Genomic DNA, 23346 nt, shown 5'->3' with positions numbered 1-23346 from the left:
GACTTACCTACTGGTGACTGCCATGGCCACCACGCTGGGGGGAGTACCATCACCTCTATGTAGGTGACACACTGGGAGTATAAGATCTAGAGCTTATCTTTGTACATTTTTCAGCATTTGGGTAAAAAGCAGGGGGCAACAAAGAAGAGGGAGTCAGAGCTAGCAAGAGACATTTTGCTGAATACATTTATGATGTTCTTTTGTTGTTTTAAAGCTGAAGTCTATACCCATGGCCTTTGTGGTTTTGCTCATTTATTTGCTTATACTGGATCTGGATTTGGGGTAGTGAGACTTGTTCTCAGATCCTCCTGGTCCTTTACAAGTGGAAGGGTCAAGGGTCATGAGGTTCGGCCATGGGTGTTATGTTAATACCATCCCTAGAGAAGCTTTCTGGCCCACCTCTTCATTGTGAACACATTACTGCTGCACGGGGTGAAGTCTAAGGTAAGTTCTATTTCATACTTCAAAATTCTTGAATTTGTTTTTAAGGTAAGCAATATGTCGGGGTGGCTGGTCACCGACTTGATCAGTCCCAGGAGGATTCCGTCTCAGCAAGATGCACTGGGTGGGCGCCACCAGGTCAGCATCAACAACACCGCGGTCATGCAGAGGCTGGCTCCCAAGTACTACTGGGCAGCCCCCGAGGCCTACCTTGGAAATAAGGTGCGTGTGTCCCTGCAGGCAGCGATGTCTCAGACGAAGATCTCGGGGAACACTGAGAAAGAACTTGTGCAGCCTGCATTTTAGGTAGTCTCATAGGGCACCTGAGTGTCGGACAGCATTTCACAGCCTGTACTTGATCCGAAGAAGGTTTTCTAGCCTTGTTAGACTTTACGTTGTATTATTCAAATAAGAACTTCTGCTCTTCTGGTCTGGTTCCTGAGCAGTGTGTTTGCTGAAGTCTCATCCCCTTCTCTGAGAGAAGCTTTCCGGGTCCCTGCATCGCTTGTTTATGAAGTGTTCATCACATTCCCGCTTTGTTTAGTTTGCCGTAGGCTCAGCTTAACGCCTCTGTGGCTTTGCGGAGGGCCTGGCATACAAAAAACAACCCAGGGAAGGTTCCAGCAATGGGACTGCTGTGCTGCTCCCTCACTTTGAGTACCATGGCAGGCTGTGCTCATCTGAAGCTCACATTTAGGAACAGATGAAATACTTTCTGCTTTTGTTATATTTCAAGAAAATGCAAACTGGTGATTCTGCAATGTGGAGGTTGGTTTGTAGGCTTGAGCCCTCCTTGCAATGATGTGTTCCCATTCCCCCTCCCCTGTTATGGCACGTCTCTCCAGATTCTGATTGAGTTGAAAATTTATTCCCGAGACTCCGTCTCAATTATTATAGCTCCCTGCTTGCCTTCCCAGGGTTTTTTGTTTGTGTGTTTTAAAGTAATGGCATACGGGCATGCTAGTGTAGTGTTGTAGGTTGGTATGCTGCTATTTAATTTGATGGTTATATTTTCATTTTAAAGCTTGTTTTGTATATTTTTAAGGAGTGTTTATTTTTGAAAATTATTGTTTTTTTCATCAAATTATAATCCTAGAACATGTGCTCTATTTATATGATTTTATCAACAGAGTTCAATGATTTTTTTTCTCTTGATATCACTTCTGCAAATTTATGGTGCAGAGTTGGGTTCTGAACAATATATTGTTGTCACATACCCATCAGAAAGAAAATCTTTATTTTGTATTGAATTGAAGGACATCTCATCAGAAGAAACACCTTTAGTCCTTTCTCTAACTAGCAAATCAAACATGTCCTTTATTGTCCTACGAGGAGGATGCTGAAATGAAAATGTGGATATTGTAGACATGGGTCAAACTCCTCATCCCTTAAATTACTTAAGTGAAGTAAATATCTATGTGTGATTAACAAAAGTTTATAGTAATTTGCCTTGTGGTCTCTAACAAAGAGTACATTTTTCTTCTGTGCTTTCAAACAATGTGCTGCATTTTGGTGATATGGATTAACCAAAGTGTTTCTAAATACACTTCCCTTTCACTGCCTTTAGTGTGAATTTCCTTGTCTGTCATGGTCGAGGGGATAGTTGTAGCCTAGTTGTTTGCAGATGGATCCCAGTGACCACTTCCTCTTACTTGATTGTTGCTGTGATTGTTTTCCCCTTTCATTTTAATTCTCACTTAAACATTTCAGCTGACTGCATTTGGTGGATTCCTGAAATACACGGTGTCTTACGATATTCCAGTAGAGACGGTAGACAGTAACCTCATGTCGCACGCTGATGTCATCATTAAGGTGATTGTTTTTTGTTTTTTGTTGTTTTTTTTTTTTTTTTTGATTCTGCTATAGAGCTTAGGGCTTAGTGGGCTGATAGTTTATGACTGAAAGTGACTAGTTGAGGCCATCTCAGCAAGGAGCTGGTGGCCAGGTGGCCATTCAGCAGACCCTGGACTTGGGCAGGGACTGCTGAGGCAGTGAGTGTGAGAATCTGTCTTTGAGCCCATTTCTGGAGTTGCCTCTGGACAGCACCTGCCGCTCTTCTCTTCATCACCAAGGTGTACCCATCTTTTCACATTTAAAAATGAAGCAGGGCTTGGTGGCTTATGCTTGTAATGTAAGTGCTTTGAGAGGCTGAGACAGGAGGATTGTTTGAGGCCAGGAGTTTGAGACCAGTCTAGGTAACATAGTGAGACCCCATCTCTCAAAAAATATTAGCCAGGCACCATGGCATGTGCCTGTAATCCCAGGTACTCGGGAGGTTGAGGCAGGAGGATGGCTTGAGCCCAGGAGTTCAAGGTTACAGTGAGCGGTGATTGCACCACTGAACTCCAACCTGGGTGACAGAGACAGAGCCTATCTCAAAAAAGAAAAAAAATTAAATCAAAAGGAGACAAAATTTTGCTCTGACCTTGAATCTTCTCTTTTAAGTCTCTTCTTCCCTATGCCACTTTGCCTCTCAGATGAATGGATTAGGCAGTACTTGGCAGTCTGAGGACAGCAGACGTGTTGCCATTCTTGTCCTCAGCCTCTGTGCCTATCCCCCCTCCTCGGTCTCCACAAAAAGATCCAGCTCAGTCAGGAGGGCTCCCCAAGTGGTCATGTCCCAGGGTCCGGGGCACGTTTGGGCAGAAACCGCTCCAGGTTCTTGTCTCTCATGTCCTTTCATCTGGAGCTATCTGCACCTCCATCTCCAGCCTGAACAATTGCAGACCATACACGGTAAATCACTTTGCTTAACAGCAATTTGATGAAAAGCTGGAGCTATGTTCATGTACTTTTTCTACCTCTGTACTTTAGTTAAAGATTAGAGGTGTCAGATGGGTTGCTTTGATAAAAGCTGTGGGCAACTGCATGACTTTCTTTCTTTTCCAAGATCCCAGCAGAGTACACGGACTTTCACTTTATTACTGGAACCCTTCGAAAAGAATACAATGAAACACCTTTTCTCTGATAATTCTGGGCCAAGAGCTATATACACCATTACATGTTTGCCACAAGAAGCTAGGCACGAATGAAAAACCACGCTGCTGAATACAAAATTTGATTTGATTTTTTATTTTATCATTAAATTCAACGACGAATGTATTTTCTCTTGTTTTTAAATGTTAGGGAAACAGACTCACTTTAAGCACACAGGCTGAGGGTCTGTCATTGCAGCCTTATGAAGAGTACCTAAATGTGGTTAGACTTGTGCCCGAAAACTTCCGAGATTTTCACAGCAAAAGGCAGATCGATCGTGACCAGCTGATGACTGTCCTTGCCAATGTGACACATCTTTTGATCAGAGCCAACTACAATTCTGCAAAAATGGCTCTTTACAGGTATGTATTGGAAATGGAGGAAAAACTTATGGTGAAGGTACTCCAATTTTATCTTCATTTATTAATATATATTTCAAGTTGAACATGTTTTACATTCATTATGTTATGCACACAGCTAAAGGAACTGGTTGGCTTAAAAATTACTAAGTTTACAAATGTAGTTTTATTGAAAACATAAGAACAGTTGTCCACGTCAGCTGTATCCAGTAGAAGACAGACTTGACATTAGGATGAGAAACTTTCAAAGGGGGTTTCTGGGAAACGCATGATGAGTTAGCGATTGTCTGGACCATGTTGCACCTGGTTCTCACCAGCCTAATGTTAACCGTCTTAGCTTTTACTCAGTCCATTTAAGTGAATGTATCCATCGTTGCTCATTTTATTACTTTGAGGAGGACAATTTGTGGCAATGTCGTGCCAAGCATCAAAGTTGTATGCAGCTAGGCTGGGCGTGGTGGCTCACGCCTATAATCCCAACACTTTGGGAGGCCAAGGCAGGTGGATCATATGAGGTCAGGAGTTTGAGACCAGCCTGGCCCAACATGGTGAAACCCCATCTCTACTAAAAATACAAAAAATTAGCCAGGCGTGATGGTGCATGCCTGTAGTCCCAGCTACTTGGGAGGCAGAGGCATGAGAATCATTTGAACCCAGGAGGTGGAGGTTGCAGTGAGCTGAGGTCGTGCCACTGCACTCAAGCTGGGGCAACACAGCGAGACTTTGTCTCAACAACAACAACAACAAAAATGTTGTATGCATCTAACACAAACATAGCATGACACATTTAAGGATAATCTTTCTATTTGTGATCATTGAATGGATTAATTTTTCTGAGGTGCTTCAACTCCAAATAGGCAACACCAGACGTTTCCCACAGTGGTCTATGGGCAACAGCACAACTTTGTACCAAACATTGAAGGCATTTCCAGGGAATAATGATGGCTCCCAGAGAATGTATTGTTGTGAAAGACCTTCAGTTATTTACAAAAATCACATCACTCTTTTACTGGATTTAAATGTGTTTTTTTTTTGTTTTGTTTTGTTTGTTTTTTTTTTTTTTTTTTTGAGATGGAGTCTTCCTCTGTCACCCAGGCTGGAGTGCAGTGGCACTATCTCAGCTCACTGCAAGCCCTGCCTCTCAGGTTCAAGAGATTCTCCTGCCTCAGCCTCCTGAGTAGCTGGGACTACAGGCGCCCGCCACCACGCCGGCTGATTTTTTGTATTTTTAGTAGAGATGGGGTTTCACCCTGTTAGCCAGGATGGTCTCGATCTCCTGACCTTGTGATCCACCCGCCTCAGCCTCCCAAAGTGCTGGGATTATAGGTGTGAGCCACCGCACCCGGTTAGATTTAAATCTTTTAGGAGCCTGTCTTCACTGAGATGTGAGATGTATTTGCGAGCGTGTGAGTCACATAACAATCTGTCTGTTTGTAGGTTGGAGTCCGTCTCTCTGGACGTAGCCAGCTCTAATGCCATCGACCTGGCAGTGGCTGCCGATGTGGAGCACTGTGAATGTCCACAAGGCTACACGGGGACCTCCTGTGAGGTGACGCTTCTCTCTTCCTGCCTTTTTCCTTTTGTTCCTTCCTAAGGGGAAAACAGTGCACTGAAGGGGATGTCATGGCACACATTTGAATTTTAGCTTTAGCAACCCGATATTTGGCTCAGTCTTTTTTGGGCAATAGAAATATTAGAAATCACATTGTTTAAAAAAATCAGATTCTTCCACCAGGAATGGGCTGAAGCCCTGGACAATATTCTGACATAGTGCTGCCCTCCTGCCTTAGTCAACAGGAAGCTTGCAATACCCATGCCACTGACTGTGTTTCTAAGGAGGATGGAACTTGATCATATTTGAACATATACAAATCACCAGCATGTGACCTGGGTGGCTTTATACAAGCCAGCCCTATTTTGAGAACTTTTATGCACCCTGGGTATTTTACTTTGGTGGGCTCCACCTTACATGTGAAATACATGAAAATGCACTTGCAATCCTCAATGAAAGTAATCTGTTGCTAAAACTATTTTGAAATTACTTGGACAAACGTATTGATATTAATACCATAACAAGAATGGGCCATAAGACTTGTTGCACAACCGTTACATTTTTGTGTGTATGTCTCTACCTTTAAAAAGAAATAAGGAACTGGATTATGGTGATGGTTGCACAGCTCGGTAAGTTTTTTACTAAAAGTCATTGAATTGTGCGCTTGAAATGAGTGAATTGTGTAGCATGTGAATGACACCTCATTTAGGATGTTTGAGAAAAAAGAAAGACATTTCTGTACGCATGGGCAACTGAGCGGTTTCTTGTTTGTAACGTCGTGGAGGGAGGATGACTTTCCCTTCTCTTGCAGTTGTGCCTCTCTGGCTATTACCGCGTGGATGGAATACTCTTCGGAGGAATTTGTCAACCCTGTGAATGCCGCGGCCACGCAGCTGAGTGCGACGTTCACGGCATTTGCATTGTGAGTCTCTCACTGAAGCTCAGGCGCCCTCTCCTACTCACTTCAGAGCCATTTGCTGTGTACAAGTGAATTTTTGTTTTTTGAGTGCTTCCTCCACGGAATAACCCTGGCCTCACAGACCCCAAAGAAAATTTACAGATTGAAGCTCATGCTATGAAATGTTTCTTCTTGTTGTTTTTTTTCTTTTTTGAAAAAAGTTACTTTGGTAATAGTAGAAAAGGGATATACAATTTCATTACAGTTCTTTTTATTAGAATAATATAAAGTAGTTGTTTTTATTTGCTAAGACTGTAAAGCAATAGAAAGGTAGAAAATATTGTCTACGTACTAAATACAAAGGATAGGATCTTTGAGATGACAGTGCCACTATTTATTTATTTATTTATTTGAGACAGAGTCTTACTCCAAGCTGGAGTGCTTACTGCAGCCCTGGACCTTCTGGGCGCAAATGGTCCTCCCGCCTCAACCCTCCAAGCAGCTGAGGCCACAGACAATGCTAGTATTTTTTTAAAAATCATGATATTACATAATATACCATAAGAAGATGAATAAAGTATAATCACCCCACTTATATGCCATGCTTTATAGTTATTTGGGATAAATTCATCAAACAGGTACTTCTTTCATGCAATATGAGTTGAAACAGGGCTTAAGAAATAGGTAGTTAATCTTGAGAATGAACATTAGGGCAGACATGGGGCAGGACTTGTTTTTTAACTTCAATCAGGAATCTTCTAGGCCCTATGCCCTGAAGCCAGGCCACACTCTGTGGTCTCATGGGTTTGATCCTCAGAGGTGGAGTGACTGCCTACGCTAACCAGCTGTACCCTGGTCACCTGGCAGGGAAAAGTTCACGCTTTTTCCAAAAGGGATTGACTAGTCACAGAGTTAGGGAAAATTAATTACCAGACCCAGGGAGAAGATCTCAGAATGATGCCCAGGATGGCTTATTGGCTCTAGAATTAGAATTTAATTTTTCTTTATTCTGTAAGTAAAGTTTTTGTTTTCCCCCATCTAGGATCAGATGTTGAATTTTATCGTCGTGTCTTCTTAGGCTTTTAATAGGAAATATTTCTACCGCCTCTCTTTGTATTTTATGCTATTGGCATTTTGAAGAATATAATCTTTTTTTTTTTTGAGACAGAGTCTCGCTCTGTTGCCCAGGCAGTGGCGCGATCTCGGCTCACTGCAAGCTCCACCTCCCAGATTCACGCCATTCTCCTGCCTCAGCCTTCTGAGTAGCTGGGACTACAGGCGCCCACTAATTTTTTGTATTTTTAGTAGCGATGGAGTTTCACCGTGTTAGCCAGGATGGTGTCGATCTCCTGACCTCGTGATCCACCCGGCTTGTCCTCCCAAAGTGCTGGGATTACAGGCATGAGCCACCACGCTCGGCCGAATATAATCATTAAAAAAAAAAAAGAACGTCCTTGGTTCTGGGCCCTTCTTTTGTTTCTCATGGATTATTCAGGCCAGAATACTTTGTCAAGGATGAGTCTCTCAAAACACTGCCAATGGGAGGCCCAGTGTCTCTCTGGCCCTCACTGGTGATGTTAATTCTGATTACACAGGCAAGGTGTCAGTCAGTTTTTCCACTATATATGAACGATTCTTTCCTTTTGCAACTGAAAAACAGTTGGAGGAGGACACTGTGAGACCATGTGCATATCCCACTCTTCATCAGAATTCCCTGTAGAGGTAGGAGTCGGAAGGTTCTGGCCAAAGCAGCACTTGCTGTCATGTTTGCAAAAGCTTCTGCCCTTGTCCATGCTCATCAGTCAGAGAGAAAGCTCTCAGGTTTCTCATTTATACAAACTACACTTGCTGATACTAATCTGAAAACAGGAGGCCTTCCTCATATAGCTCAGAGTTTTGTGACTGGTTTTAGCATTTTGTCTTTTTTTTTTTCCACTTGGACTTCAAGTTACTTATAGATAAATCTGAAAATCCTTTAAGACAACCTGAGCCGATTCTTCTGGTGCATGTTCCTAGGCATGTGCGCACAACACCACCGGCGACCACTGCGAGCGGTGCTTGCCCGGCTTCTACGGGGAGCCTTCCCGAGGGACTCCTGGGGACTGCCAGCCCTGCGCCTGCCCTCTCACCATAGCCTCCAACAAGTAAGCCTCGGACCTCATCCGCATTTCCTGCCGGCATGGCCAGCATTCCCACCCAGATGTGTACTAATGTCTTCGGAGCAAGACTTTGTGTGTAATAAGTGTGTGAATTTTGCCAGTAACAATTGATTTGGATTAAAGACAGAGGGGTGGGTTATTTTCTTCTAAACCAAAGTTTGGCGTATTAAAGCAAGCAAGAAAAGGTGTGTGCCAGCAAGGACCTATGCACGCCGTTTTCCCTCTTGGTTCCTCTTGGTCATCAGTTGTTTCACAAGTATATATTGTCTACTCACCAGTGGGCTAGGAGGTAGAGGGATACAGAGAGGAATAAAACATTGTCCCTCGACTTAGGGAGTTTTTGATCTAATGACCAAAATACATACGTATGAGCCTAAACAAGAATAGTCTAAATCCATTCATTGATTCAACAGATGTTTATGGAGTGCCTGCTGTGGCCTGGGTTTTACAGCAGGTGTTCTGAGTAGCAAACTGTTCTGACCTGGCCGTGGGCCCCAGGGGACGCAGTGTGGTCGTGAGTGTAGTGAGACCTGTCCACCAGATGGTGGGATGGAGGGAGAGCAGTGTCCAGCCTACCTAGGTGGGTGCAGGAAGCTCTTAGACCTGCAGGAGAAGGAATTCCACAGGCAGCACAGACAGGCGTTCTAGGCGGATGGAGCTGGGCGTGCCGTGGCGTGGCAGCAGGAACAGGCATCGCCCATTTGAGGAATTGCAGCAGGCCATGGAACAGAAGGCATGGAGGGAGGTGGAAGGAGATGTACCAGGCAAGGCCTTGTAGTCACTCTGGGGCAAGTGCATCCCACAGGCCAGCAGCTTAAAAGCCTCTCCTCTCTCGCTGGTTTAACCTTTAGAACTCTTCCTCCACCCACTCTCAAAGAATTCCCCCAGGGATTTTTATTTGAAATTCCAGTATATAAAAAGGATGCAGTCAGGGTTACTCGCGATGAAATTGGGGGTGTTTACTGTCATCCACCCTTTGCAGGCTCCTCAAGGTTTAGGAATAGGGTTGGAAGGGGCATCAGTTAGCAGGGGGTCCCTGGAGAGGTGCGAGAGACTCCTGACCACTTTGTGTTTGAGCGAGCTCACTTTTGCCCTGGTATGGGCAGGGCTCTGACGTGGGAAGTCAGTGCCAGGGAACCCGAGGTGGGGAACCCAGCATCCTAGGAGCACCCGAGTAGGCCTCCTGGAGGAAGCGTCACCTGAGGTGGGCACTGGGGCTGAGCTGGGTTAACCCAGGCAGACAGCGGGAGAAGTTGGCGCACTGTGGACTGAGAACAAGAGGAGTAGGGAGCAGGGAGCGAGGCGCGAGTGTCCGTGCCTGGATCATGGGACCAAGAGTCGATGAGGGGTGGAGGCTCACAGGGTGGGCTGGGTGACCAGAGGCCCCGGGTTCTGAGCTAAGGAGATCTCACTGACAGTCTGTAAGCACAGGAGTGGTAGAAATTAAGCATTTTAAATATTTAGAAATTCAACTTCATTCATTGGAAAATTTTGTTCATTTCTGTTCTGACAGTTTCAGCCCCACCTGCCACCTCAATGATGGGGATGAGGTGGTCTGCGACCAGTGTGCCCCGGGATACTCAGGAGCTTGGTGTGAGAGGTACTCTGCATCCACTGGTTTCAAAACGCTGTGTTCACATTTTCAAAATTGAATATAAATTCTGTGTGTTTGTTTTTAAATGCATAGTTAAGTGTGGTTTTGGAGTTTTGATGCATAATTGTTATTTCATAGAATCACTGAGAAAAATCAATATTTCATGTTTTAAAATTAATGTTAAACCTTGCTGGGAATTTTTAAAGAACGGTACTCTTTTCCTGGCTAATGTGAGTTCTCATCAAGAACAATAGGCCGGGCGTGGTGGCCCACACATGTAATGCCAACATTTTGGGAGGCCGAGGCAGGCAGATCACCTGAGGTTAGAAGTTCGAGACCAGCCTGACCAACATGGTAAAACCCCGTCTCTACAAAAATACAAAAAAAAAAAAAAAAAAAGGCTGGGCATGATGGCGGGTGCCTGTAATCCTAGCTACTTTGGAGGCTGAGGCGGGAGAATCAGTTGAACCTGGGAGTTGGAGGTTGCAGTGAGTGGAGATTGCACCAGTGCACTCCAGCCTGGGAGACAGAGTGAGACTCCGTCTCAAAACAACAACAACAACAACAAAAACAACAGGAAGCAGCAAGGAGTCGTATCTGTGGTTCACACATTTGAATATTCCATTGCTCCCAGCTATTCTGGAGATGACAGGTGGTTTGGTTTAGTAGCTGTCTCCTGGCTTCTGAAAGCCATTGCTGTTTTACCCACGTGTGCGCCTCAGTGCCCAGCTCTGGCCGAGCCTGTAAGAGGCTGTGTGGCATCTGGAGTGGTCAGCGGTGGGTCAGAGTTGGCGCTGGACACAGTTGCACGTCCACTGGATTTATGCCTCATTTTGGACACTCTCCCCCTTCATCACGACAGGTGAAGGAGATCTGGGAATGCCCGAGTGTGGAGTCGTATCCCTTTCACAGTAAATCTCAGGAAACAGAGTCAGTCTGATTTATTGGCCATTCAGGGAGCCCCTGGATAGTGCGGTAAGGCCTTAAGTAATTGCATTTGTCTGATCCCACTTTCAATCTTTGATACAGATGTGCAGATGGTTACTATGGAAACCCAACAGTGCCTGGCGAATCTTGTGTTCTCTGTGACTGCAGCGGCAACGTGGACCCCTCGGAGGCTGGTCACTGTGACTCGGTCACCGGGGAGTGCCTGAAGTGCCTGGGAAACACAGACGGCGCCCACTGTGAAAGGTGTGCTGACGGCTTCTACGGGGACGCTGTGACAGCCAAGAACTGCCGCGGTGAGTGCGCGAGCGTGAAGTCAGGTCGGCTGTTTATCGCCGTAGGAAGTCACATGGGTCACACAGGGCCCAGCCTAGGAGGTCACGCTCTCTTGAGGGGTTACTTGCATTAATGCTGGGTCTCCGATCAAACACAGACCCACGACCCGGTTCTTCCCTGGCTACCCTATCTGAGCTTGGTTAGTCACAACCCATAGGGGCCAGTGGCCTAGAAAGATACAGCCTGCCACTCGAGCGGCCAGTGTGACTTGAGAGAGTTCTGGCTCTGCTCCCAGTGACTGAAATGAAAGTGGGGAAGCTCAGAGCCTGTCACATTCATAAGGGAGATGCTTCGGGGGCTGCATGAGGCAGATGAGATTCCAAGATGAAGGGTGGGAAATGGTAAGACTGTAACTCCAGAAACTGCGTAAAGCACCGTGTGGTGCATCTTAGTCCTCTGTGCCGAAACTACCCGATCCCTGTGTCCCTCTGCTGAATTTGAGTCTTGAAATTACGGATCATGGAGAAAACTAGATTCTCCTGTACAGCAGATGACCTGGCCAGAGGGATGATTCAGCCCTCAGATTTTGAAGGAGTGAAAGAACAAAACTGGCAATTACAAATTATTTTGAGTATTTCATATAAATGCCAAAGTCATACTATGGTATTACAATGTGGGGACACAAGAGGGCGCCAGCTATACAGAAAACGTACTTTCCCAGCCACACATGGAGAGATTGGAAATGTTTTTAGCCCTGGGCCAATCAGGCTGGGCTCCGGCAGGTGGCCACCTTGACTGGCTATCATACCAGAATAATTATGATAACAGGATTTCTACAGTGCTTCACAGTTTACAGAATGTTTTTATCGTTTTCATGTCATTTCTTTTCATCATTACTGCAAGCCTTGGTGATTCGTTCCTCCACTCATTCATTGTTTATTAAGTGTCTGGTATTTCCCAGACACTATCCTAAGAACTGTGACAGGTAGTTGGGAAATTGTGGTTCAAATCTACTGGGAAGCTACACATGATGATGGTATGGGGAAAAAACATACCTGCGGATCCAGCCGTTGGAGTCTGACTAATGTGACTTTGATTCCAGGACCAACTGTGTGACATTGGGCTAATTTATTAGCCTCTCTGAGCCACTATTTTGCTATTCATAAAATGGACATAATTATATGTGTATATTAAAGCCTTTCTGAGAAGTCAGTGCAAAAACATTTACAGTTCTAGACATGAAATAAATGGTAGCTATTATAATTACTAGTAATAAAGCAATCATTTTTATTATATTTTCACACCACTGCTGTCCAATAGAAATATAATGTAAACACACATGTAATTTAAAATTTTTTAGTGGCCACATTTTTCAATAGTAAAAAGAAGTAGGTGAAATGTATTTTAATAATATATTTTACCTGAGCTGATATATTAAAAATTAGCATTTTGTCATGTGATCAGGTTTTAAAAGTATTAAAGCAATATTTACTTTCTTTTTTAGTACTGAGTCATCAAAATTGAGTGTATATTTTATAGCCCAGCTCAGTTTGCTAAATTTTCATCAGAAATACTTGATCTACATGCAGATTACAGAAAATTTACAGTTGAAAAGGTAGTTCAAACGTATTTAAAATTTTTCCATCCTGTACCAAAAATTATTTTCTTTAATATTGGCATCCACGTTGACAAAACCACTTCAGTATTTAAATTTAAACTCAGAGATTTGGTTCTTCGGTTGCATCAGCCACATCTCCAGCGTTTGGTAGACATGTGTGGTTGGCGGCCACAGGACAGGACTGTGAAGGTGAAGGCGATGAATGACTGTCTGGGGGTGCACTTGAAGGCACAGAGGACGGGCAGGCCCATCAGCCTAGGGTGGCCAGTGCTGCCTTCTGAAGGGAGTGCTGTTCATCTGAGACTTGAAGGCTGGAAAGAGGAACCCCAAGAAGAGTGACCAGCGTGGGAAGACGGGCCCAGGCAAGCGGGCAGGCCCTGCCCGAGGTAGAGGCTGGAGAGAGAGTGAGCAGAATGGAAAAGACAGAGGCAGGGAGGGCAGGTCTCGGGCTGACAGGTGGGAAGCAGCCACGTCGGCGGGGTCTCGTGTGCAGTGTTGAGGTGCCGAGGTCACTTCATCCTCACTGTCCTAGGACTCACCAGGGTGTGATTGGAGCTGTGTGTTTGAATAGTGCCCTGCGGCCAGCGTTGAGGAGAGACTGGCTGCCGGGGTGTTGGGTTAGGAGACAAGACCGGAAATGAATCTTGCTGATGAGGGCTTCAGATAGGGCCTTTGCCCCGGAGATAAAAGAGAAGACATAAAATAGGTGTTGGTGACAGATTGGAAGGTGGAGGAAGGCCGGTTAGAGCAGCTGGGGTTTGGGTCTGGGCCTGGGCTGGTGGGGCTGATGCTGTCCAGGCTCTCTCTGGTTTCTCAGCACTTCACAGCTTTTGTTCCTCTCTCGCTTTCTCATCCCCTCCTCGCATCCCCTGGTTTCGATGAGACAAAGTCCTGTGAACGGTTTCTGCGTATCTCACGAGCAATCCTTCCGTTTCTGTAACAGGCTTCCCTCTATGGACCTCCCATAGGGCCCCCCCATTCTTGTATAATACTATAGTCTGTTAGGTTAAACCAGGTGAAAGTGCCGGTGTTGTATGTGATTGACCTTCTCTAAAGCAAGTGCTTATAGTTCAACCCGGTATTTATCTGTTTACTCGCCCGTAACTCTGACTCACTTGAAGCTTGGTAGGAGGAGAAACTGATCATCAGGTTCACCTTCAGTGGCTGCAGCCGGAGGTGTAGACAGGCCGTCCAGGTAGAGTAGGCGCTTGGGGAGATGAGGATGGTGAGAAACCTCACAGAACTCTAATATTAAAGAAATCTTATATTAAATAAGTTAAATGAGTATAATTTTTATATTGTGAGCTACTCCTGAGAATTAAAATATATATAAAGTACCTGGCTATTCAGTAATTGGCCTAAAATAATACTATTTTAAATTAGTACTATCTATAACATAAATACTATTTTAATTAAGAATTACTATAATAGGCCGGGTATGGTGGTTCACACCTGTAATCTCAGCACTTTGGGAGGCCGAGGCCAGTGGATCACCTGAGGTCAGGAGTTCGAGACCAGCCTGGCCAACATGGCAAAACCCCGTTTCTAATAAAAATGCAAAAATTAGCTGGGTGTGGTGGTGAGTGCCTGTAATCCCAGCTACTCGGGAGGCTAAGGTGGGAGAATCACTTAAGCCTGGTAGGCAGAGGTGGCAGTGAACCGAGATTGTGCCACTGCACTCCAGCCTGGGTGATGGAGTGAGGCCCCGTCTAAAAAAAAAAAAAAAAAAAAAAAAAAAGAATCACCATAATAATTATTACTGCAGAGAGAGAACTAGTAATAGCTGTGTGACCTATGGAAAGGTATCTAGTCTTTCCAGGTTGTAGATTTTGTAGATTTCACACCAAAAATAGAGAACATTATTTTTATTTCACCTCTCTCCTTGGTTTGTGATGAAAGTACAAAGAAATACTGAATGTGACAGGCACAGACTGACAGACACATCATACAGTGAATATGATTTTTTAAATTGTCATCAATAGTTTGTATTGATCATACTTGCATTGAACTTTAAATATTCCCCAGAGAAAGAGGCAGCTTTAAATGAAACACGGAGGGGAGACACACAAGAAACAAGGGGGGCTGAAAAGTGGGTGTCCCAAATACCTCAGTAGGAGGGCGATGCAAAAGGGAGAGGGAGGTCACGGGGTCCCTTCCACAGAGCCATGGGGTCAGAGGGGGACCGAAGTCTACTCCCTGAATTTGGTGCCTGGGAAATCCCTGGAGACTTCTGGGAGAACAGTTGTAGCAGACAAGGGGCCAGGAAGACACTATGCAAAAGCTGGATTGAACGGACGTGCCAGGGAGGTGGATGTTCCGATGGAGGGTCAAGGGGAGGGGTGTCTTGTGTTTGATGGGGTCAGTAGAGAAGGATGTGCTGGGGAATTAGCAGTAGAGTCTGCACGGTCCAGCTATGGGCTGACAGAGTAAGTCCCTGAAGGGCGCCAGTGAATGGGGCCTCCTGTGGGACTTCAGCGTTAAGGCCCCCACCCCGGGAAAACAGATGGCCAGCCTGGCCTAGATCATGAAGGAGGCGGATCCCAGCACGTTTCCTCTGCCCTCGACCTTCCCGTGTCCCGTGTCCGGCACTCTTGCTGCAGCCTCCGGGTTGTGTTTGGGCCTTCCATTATTTGTGAAGTTTTTCTCTCTTTTTTGTTATATCGTTATATCATGACACACACTGGACATGTTCCGAGTCCACGCATTCATAAAGAGTGCCTGGGGGCCGGGCGCGGTGGCTCACGCCTGTAATCCCAGCACTTTGGGAGGCCGAGGCGGGCAGATCACGAGGTCGGGAGATCAAGACCATCCTAACTAACACGGTGAAACCCCGCCTCTACTAAAAATACAAAAAATAAGCTGGGCATAGTGGCCGGTATCTGTAGTCCCAGCTACCTGAGAGGCTGAGGCAGGAGAATGGCATGAACCTGGGAGGCGGAGCTTGCAGTGAGCCGAGATGGCACCACTGTACGCCAACCTGGGTGACAGAGTGAGACTCTGTCTCAAAACAAAAATAAAACAAAAAAAAGGAGTGTCGGGCAACATATTAAATGTTCTTTTTTTTTTTTTTTTTTTTTTGAGTTGGAGTTTCATTTGTCACTCAGGCTGGAGTGCAATGGCGTGATCTTGGCTCACTGCAACTTCCACCTCCCGGGTTCAAGAGATTCTTCTGCCTCAGCCTCCCGAGTAGCTGGGATTACAGGCATGTGCCACCATGCCTGGCTAATTTGTGTATTTTTGGTAGAGACGGGGTTTCACCATGTTGGCCAGGCTGATCTTGAATGCCTGACCTCAGGTGATCCGCCCTCCTTGTCCTCCCAAAGTGCTGGGATTACAGGCATGAGCCACTGTACCCAGTCAACATATAAATATTCTAACTGAAGTGCTTATTGAGGGTTCCCCTGTGAATATTGATTAAATGTATTTTGAACCCGTAAGATTATATCACTTTGCAAAGGTAGGGGCCTTTGTAGCTTTGTCAGTGTTGCAACTGTAGATAAAATGGAACCATCTGGCCTGAAACTACAAATGACTCATGACTTAGAACTGGGATGTATCATATTTAATGAAAAGATGTTTTTCATTAAATTATGAAATGTAATATTAATATGTACTTATTTAGATTACGTTTTAACTGAGCTTTAAAATATTAAATATGTAGCCTGGCACGGTGGCTCACGCTTGTGATCCCAGCACTTTGGGAGGCCAAGGTGGGCAGATCACGAGGTCGGGAGATCGAGACCATCCTGGCTAACACAGTGAAACCCCATCTCTACTAAAAATACAAAGAATTAGCCAGGCGTGGTGGCGGGTACCTGTAGTCCCAGCTACTTGGGAGGCTGAGGCAGGAGGATGGCGTGAACCCGGGAGGTGGAACTTGCAGTGAGCCGAGATCGCACCACTGCACTCTAGCCTGGGCGACAGAGCAAGACTCAGTCTCAAAAAAAAATAAAAAATATATATACACGTGTGTGTGTGTGTGTATATATATGTGTGTATATATATGTGTATATATATAAAAAATATGTACCTGATTGAAATCAGAGCAAATGGCTAAGTTGGTTTTGAAAATCTCCATTGCATGTTTTTCACGGGAATTTGTAGCTTATTTTTAAAATGTCACGGAATTCATGAAATTGGTTAAGCGAATTTGTAATTATCATCTTAATAGCTTCAATATGTTTTTCCTGTGATGGATCCTTCCACTAACCCTGTTTTAGTTTACTCTTCAGAAGAATGCTAAACTTCTAAAGTTATTGCCAATAATATCATTTTTAGTTTTGTGATTTGAAAGGCTGAAGGTTTACATTTTTTTTCCTTTGGGGATGAAGGATCTTATAACCATCCTCAGAAATGAGGGTTAATATGTCTCTGTGTGCATGTGTTTAGCCTGCAGATGCCATGCGAAAGGCTCCCATTCTGCCGTGTGCCATCTTGAGACCGGACTCTGCGACTGCAAACCAAACGTGACTGGACAGCAGTGTGACCAGTGTTTGGTAAGATGCGTGTGACTGACACCTTAGCGTTGGTACAGAGGCGATTGAATCCATGACTCAGAAGGAGCTAAGTCCCCAAGTGTAGTGGTCTGTTCTCACACTGCTATGGAGATACTACCCAGGACTGGGGAATTATCAACAAAGGAGGTTTAATTGACTCACAGTTTCGCGTGGTTGGGGAGGACTCAGGAAACTTCTAATCATGGTGGAAGGGGAAGCAGGCACCTTCTTTACAAGGCAGCAGGAGAGAGTGTGAGCAAGTGAAGGAGGAACTGTCAACACTTACAAAACCATCAGATCTCATGAGCATTCACTATCATGAGAACAGCATGGGGAGCTGCCCCTAGGATCAAATCACCTCTCTCCTTTGACACATGGGGATTACAATTGGATTTGAGATTTGGGTGGGGACCCAGAGTCAAACCATGTCACAAAGTGTGGCTGACAAGTGCCGTGCCTGTCTAGAGAGTGACGTTCACTATAAAGGGATGGGGATGGTGTCATGAATACTTTATGATTCTATGAAATACCCTGTGTGTGTTCTGGAACATACTAATATGAGGAGTCATTGATTAAAACATATGTTGGTTTGCACTGTCTCCCCCTCTGGTGAAACAGCATGGCTATTATGGGCTGGACTCAGGCCATGGCTGCCGGCCCTGCAACTGCAGCGTGGCAGGCTCCGTGTCAGATGACTGCACGGATGAAGGCCAGTGTCACTGCGTCCCAGGTGTGGCAGGGAAAAGGTGTGACAGGTGTGCCCATGGCTTCTACGCCTACCAGGATGGCAGCTGTACACGTAAGCCTTGATTTCCTTGTTTGAGACTTTATAGTCATTCTTGGACCTTTCCTTCGGCCCTCCCTCTACTTCCAACTAATTTCGGTTAAGTGCATTTACTTTTTCTCTTCTTTCCCTGGAGGATTTCATACTTTTTTTCTGGTTTCTGATCCCTCTCAGGGTACAAGCCTAAGTTTTGGTCATGGCTCTGCCGCCTACTAATTGTGGGAGCTTAGATTCATTACTTAACTTCGCTTGGCCTCAGTTTCCTCATCTGTAAAATGGGGATGCTAATGTGAGTCTGCATTGAGAAGTTAGTGTAAGTGTTCTATATAAAGTCTTCAGCGTGGCGTTGGGCCTGCAGTAAGTAAATATTGGCTCCCTCTGTGATCAGCTAGTGAGGGCCTTTTCACTCTTCTGTTTCCCCTGTCCTGTCCCCATTTTCCCTCTTCCCCCAGCATCTCCTGAGACCGAGGGCTGGCCACCTCCATGAGGACATGGAGCAATCTTCAGAATTGTGAGGCATCTTTTAGGAGGGAGAAGAATGGCTTGGACTCTTCATAAAAGGGAAAGAACAGCGTCAGCTCCTAGCCCTTTACTGACGTCACCCAGATCTGTAACACAGCCTTCATCTTTATTTCAGCCTGTGACTGCCCACACACTCGGAATACCTGCGACCCAGAAACTGGAGAGTGTGTCTGCCCCCCTCACACACAGGGTGCGAGGTGTGAAGAATGTGAGGATGGGCACTGGGGCTATGATGTGGAGGTGGGGTGCCAGGTGAGCGCTGTCATCCACGCTTTTGCGTCACTGAGAGTTGCTTTGCTCTAGCAAGTTGCAGGCCTTTTCTTCTATATGTTTTCTGGACTTTAATCTGTTGAATAGCTTTGTGGGTTTAAAAAAAGAAAAAACTCAATGTGGGCGAGGCACAGTGGCTCGCACCTGTAATCACTGCACTTTGGGAGGCTGAGGCAAGAGGATCTTTTGAAGCCAGGAATTCACAACCAGCCTGGGCAACAAAGCAAAACCCTGTCTTTGCAAAAAATAGCAGTTAAAAAAAAAAAACGTAGCCTGGTGTGGTGGCACATGCCTGTGGTCCCAGCTACTTGGGAGATTGAGGCAGGAGGATCATTTGAACCTAGGGATCCAAGGCTGTAGTGAGCTGTGATCGCACCACTGCACTTCAGCCTGAACGACAGAGAAAGACTCTATCTTAAAAATCAAAACCAAAAACAATACACCTCAGTGCAGATGAGAGGGGTCAAAGTGGAAGACACCACACCCTGAAGACACCTTATTCTAGGTTTTCTTCAAGAACCTAGTTGTTACACTGATGGTTAGAAAATCCAAAAACCGGCCGGGCACAGTGGCTCACGCCTGCAATCCCAGCGCTTTGGGAGGCTGAGGTGGGCAGATCACAAGGTTAGGAGATCGAGACCATCCTGGCTAACATGGTGAAACCCTGTATCTACTAAAAATACAAAAGTAATTGGCTGGGCATGGTGGCAGGCACCTCACTGTGTTGCCCAGGCTAGTCTCAAACTCCTGGGCTCAAGTGATCTTCCCACCTCTGCATCCCAGAGTGCTGTAATTACAGGCATGAACCACTGTGCCTGGCCTGATTTCTACAGTAATTTTGTGAGACTTGTTTTGATCTAGTAGATTTCATTTCACTTCACAATTTTGGCCCCATGCGCATGTGCCACTAAGATGCACAAATGTCCAGCAACACAATGCTTATCTCCTCTTGGCACATGGCAAAGTGAATCCATGGAGCAATAGCAAGAGGGAGATGGTTCATTTGTAGATCTTCCCCACGTGTAGTGTTCTCCTGTCATTCAAATATGTGCATACTGGGAAGCATCAAATCTGTCTTTTTATTGAGTTGATTTTCCTGTCTCTCAGGCCTGCAACTGCAGCCTCGTGGGGTCGTCTCATCATCAGTGTGACATGGTCACCGGCCGTTGCCAGTGCAACTGGAAATTTGGCGGCCGGGCCTGTGATCAGTGCTCCTTGGGTTACAGAGACTTTCCCGACTGTGTTCCCTGTGACTGTGACCTGAGGGGGACGTCGGGGGATGCCTGCAACCTGGAGCAGGGTCTCTGCGGCTGTGCAGAGGAAACCGGGGCCTGCCCTTGCAAGGTATTTACCATCCATCCTCCTCCTTCTTCCTCTCTCTAGCTCCTCATCGTGACTCTTGGGCTTTGACTACTTACCTCAGCAACCAGTATTTAGATGCTTTCGCTAGTGACTTCACACTGCCTTCCGCATCCGAGTTCAAAGTCTCTTGTGCTCCTCTAGAGTGATGGATGATTTCTGAAATTGAATTTTTACTGTTACAAGTGTCAGATGATGGAACCGATTTGAAAACTGCCCTGAGTTTTTGATCATATATCCCAGAGGCTGAGTGGCTGTGTATTTTGAGTATGCAGGTGAAGTAGGTATCTCAGGGCTTTGGGATTTGTGATGGGATCCCTGTGAGGTTATTGGGCTCCCGCAGGTGCTGGCCACACTGAAGGAAATCAGGGTTTATTATTTTCCCAAGAGGTAAGATTTCAATGTCATTATAAGTTTTGTGTATTTCCGTTAGTTTTCCCAATGTGCTTTGCTATTAGGAGGTCAGAGCCACCTCCTCTGGTCCTTTTCCCATGGGTGGTGAGATGGGAGCCCTCTGGCTTGATGATGGTAATGGGCTGATGGGTGACTGGAGATAAGAAGGAAAACTCATGTAGAGATCATGGCCTGGGAGTAATAGAAGCATTAGTCTCCCTGTTTTCGGCCTTATTTATTTATTTATTTATTTAGAGACGGAGTCTCGCTCTGTCACCCAGGCTGGAGTGCAGTGGCACAATATCGGCTCACTGCAACCTCTGCCTCCTGAGTTCAAGCAATTCTCCTGCCTCAGCCTCCCAAGTATTTGGGACTACAGGTGCCCACCACCATGCCTGGCTAAATTTTTGTATTTTTAGTAGAGACAGGGTTTCACCATGTTGGCCAGGCTGGTCTCAAACTCCTGACCTCAGGTGATCTGCCCGCCTCAGCCTCCCAAAGTGCTGGGATTACAGGTGTGAGCCACCACACCTGGACTCTGCCACATCTTATGATAACAGCTGTGATGACAGACGAGTAGAGCAGCAGGCCCTGTCTTAATAATCACCTGGGCCAGGCGCGGTGGCTGATGCCTGTAATCCCAACACTTTGGAAGGCCGAGGCGGGTGAATCACCTGAGGTCAGGAGTTCGAGACCAGCCTAGCTAACGTGGCAAAACCCCATCTCTACTAAAAATACAAAATTAGCCGGGCATGGTGGCAGGCACCTGTAGTCCCAGCTACTCGGGAGGCTGAGGCGGGAGAATCACTTGAACCTGGGAGCTGGAGGTTGCAGTGAGCTGAGATTGCACCACTGCACTCCAGCCTGGGTGACAGAGCGAGACTCCGTCTTAAATAATAATAATAATAATACCTGCCGGTGGCTCTCACGCCCAGGGATCATCAGAATCACCTGGGGACTCGAGGCAGCTTCCAGAATTGCCATGGAATGTTCTCATCAGGGAATCTGTATTTTCCAAAAGCTTCCAAGATGACTCTGATAATCATCTGTGTTTGAGAATCACTGATTGGATCTTTGAGAAAACTGACATGCAGAGAGCTCAGGGCCCGGCTAACAGAAACTGATGTTTGTGCATCTATAATTACTTTTAAAATTATGTTTGTGTTTTATTTTGTTTCTGTTCAGAAATCACATCTCGTTTTTAGGCAAACGCGAGTCCTGTATTTGTTTCCTTTTAGGAGAATGTGTCTGGCCCTCAGTGCAACGAGTGTCGAGAGGGCAGCTTTGCTCTCCGCGCAGACAACGCCGTGGGCTGCAGCCCCTGCTTCTGCTCCGGGCTGTCCCACCTCTGCTCAGAGCTGGAGGGCTACGTGAGGACCCCAGTAAGTCACGCACGGCAAAGACGTTCTGCTTCTAACCCCACTCCCCTTGGGAGGAGGGTGGGGGTGGGAGACACAGCCAAGTGTTCACATTAAATTTTGCTTTTATGGCATCAGAAATTCTAGGAAGCTAATTTGGGTTAGAGCATGGATCAGAGCTCGACTTCTGCTGGCCGAGGAAGTAAATGGAGCTTGAACTAAAGGCTGTCCGTGTTGTTCCTTAGCTAATCTATGAAAAGCTTTCACTGGAGAGAAGATAGAACTGCAAAATCTTAACCGTCTTCTGCATATCATCGAACATTTCCCCAGTGCAGCAACAGTTTGGCCTTAAATGCAGTCGTTTAAAACGCTTTCAGTTCATTTTCATCCGGATGTTTAGTTTAAAGGAAAAGTCTTTACTGTTTCTGTTTTAATAATGAAGCTGTTTCATCTGTGAAACAATGATGGAATCTAAAGGATGAAACTGGCGTGGAAAGTTCGTATTTTGAAGTGCACTTTCCCTCCCTTTCGTGGTTTAGGTAACGCTGGGCTCCGATCAGCCTCTTCTGCGTGTGGTTTCTCAGAGTAACCTGAGGGGCACGACCGAGGGGGTTTACTACCAGGCCCCCGACTTCCTGCTGGATGCCGCCACCGTCCGGCAGCACGTCCACGCAGAGCCGTTTTACTGGCGGCTGCCGCGGCAGTTCCAAGGACCCCAGGTGAGGGGCACGCCCAGGTGAGGGGCACGCCCAGCCGAGAGCCAGTCCCGGTCCCCACTTCCTGGCAGATATGGAAATCATTTAAAATCACCACAGTCTGGCCCAGCCTGTCATTTAAAGAAGTGGTTATTAATTTCCTCTTTTAAGTGAGGTCAGAGAAGTTTAATACTTATAAAAATCTCGTCAAGTATATGGTTTCTTAAAATTTTTCATTAATTTGAAAAGTTTTTTAAGTTCACATTATATTAATTTGGTTCTTCCTAAAGCAGTCATTCAACAAACATATACAGTTATTTGTCACTTAACGATGGAGAGACATTCTAGGGGAATGTGTCATTAGGTGGGAATGTGTCATTAGGTGCGAATGTTAATATCATCATCTCATGAGACCATGGTCGTATATGTGGTTTGTCATTGACTGAAATGTCATTACGTGGTGTGGGACTGGACTGTGTTTATTAATATGCCCGTCGAACAAACCTAGGTGCTATGGCCTGGGAGTCCCTTTTCAAGAAATTATCACTCATATGGGGCGGGGCGCGGAACTACTATAAAAGATCATGAAGGGCATCACTTGGATTTTTGTTTATATAAACATTGGAGTCTGTGTATGAATTCACCCTGATC

General features: G+C 45.7%; 1 protein-coding gene across 2 annotated transcripts in view; it reads left to right on the top strand.

Annotated features, from left to right (window-relative positions):
* The window catches only part of LAMA1 (laminin subunit alpha 1), a 165800-nt gene that overhangs the window by 74511 nt on the left and 67943 nt on the right, over positions 1-23346 (top strand). For both annotated transcript variants that reach the window (XM_050767166.1, XM_050767164.1), the window contains exons 12-25: positions 490-663; positions 2152-2253; positions 3568-3779; positions 5214-5325; positions 6140-6250; positions 8243-8370; positions 9899-9985; positions 11009-11220; positions 17208-17314; positions 17933-18113; positions 18736-18872; positions 19998-20234; positions 21881-22024; positions 22540-22719. In XM_050767166.1, coding sequence (XP_050623123.1) covers positions 490-663; positions 2152-2253; positions 3568-3779; positions 5214-5325; positions 6140-6250; positions 8243-8370; positions 9899-9985; positions 11009-11220; positions 17208-17314; positions 17933-18113; positions 18736-18872; positions 19998-20234; positions 21881-22024; positions 22540-22719 — 2124 coding nt within the window. The remainder of the gene's footprint in view (positions 1-489; positions 664-2151; positions 2254-3567; positions 3780-5213; positions 5326-6139; positions 6251-8242; positions 8371-9898; positions 9986-11008; positions 11221-17207; positions 17315-17932; positions 18114-18735; positions 18873-19997; positions 20235-21880; positions 22025-22539; positions 22720-23346) is intronic.

The sequence above is a fragment of the Macaca thibetana genome, chromosome 18 (genome assembly GCF_024542745.1).
Source record: "Macaca thibetana thibetana isolate TM-01 chromosome 18, ASM2454274v1, whole genome shotgun sequence".
NCBI classification, from domain to species: Eukaryota; Metazoa; Chordata; class Mammalia; order Primates; family Cercopithecidae; genus Macaca; species Macaca thibetana.
Note: the sequence above shows the minus strand (reverse complement) of the source record. Positions and strands in the feature narration are given on the sequence as shown.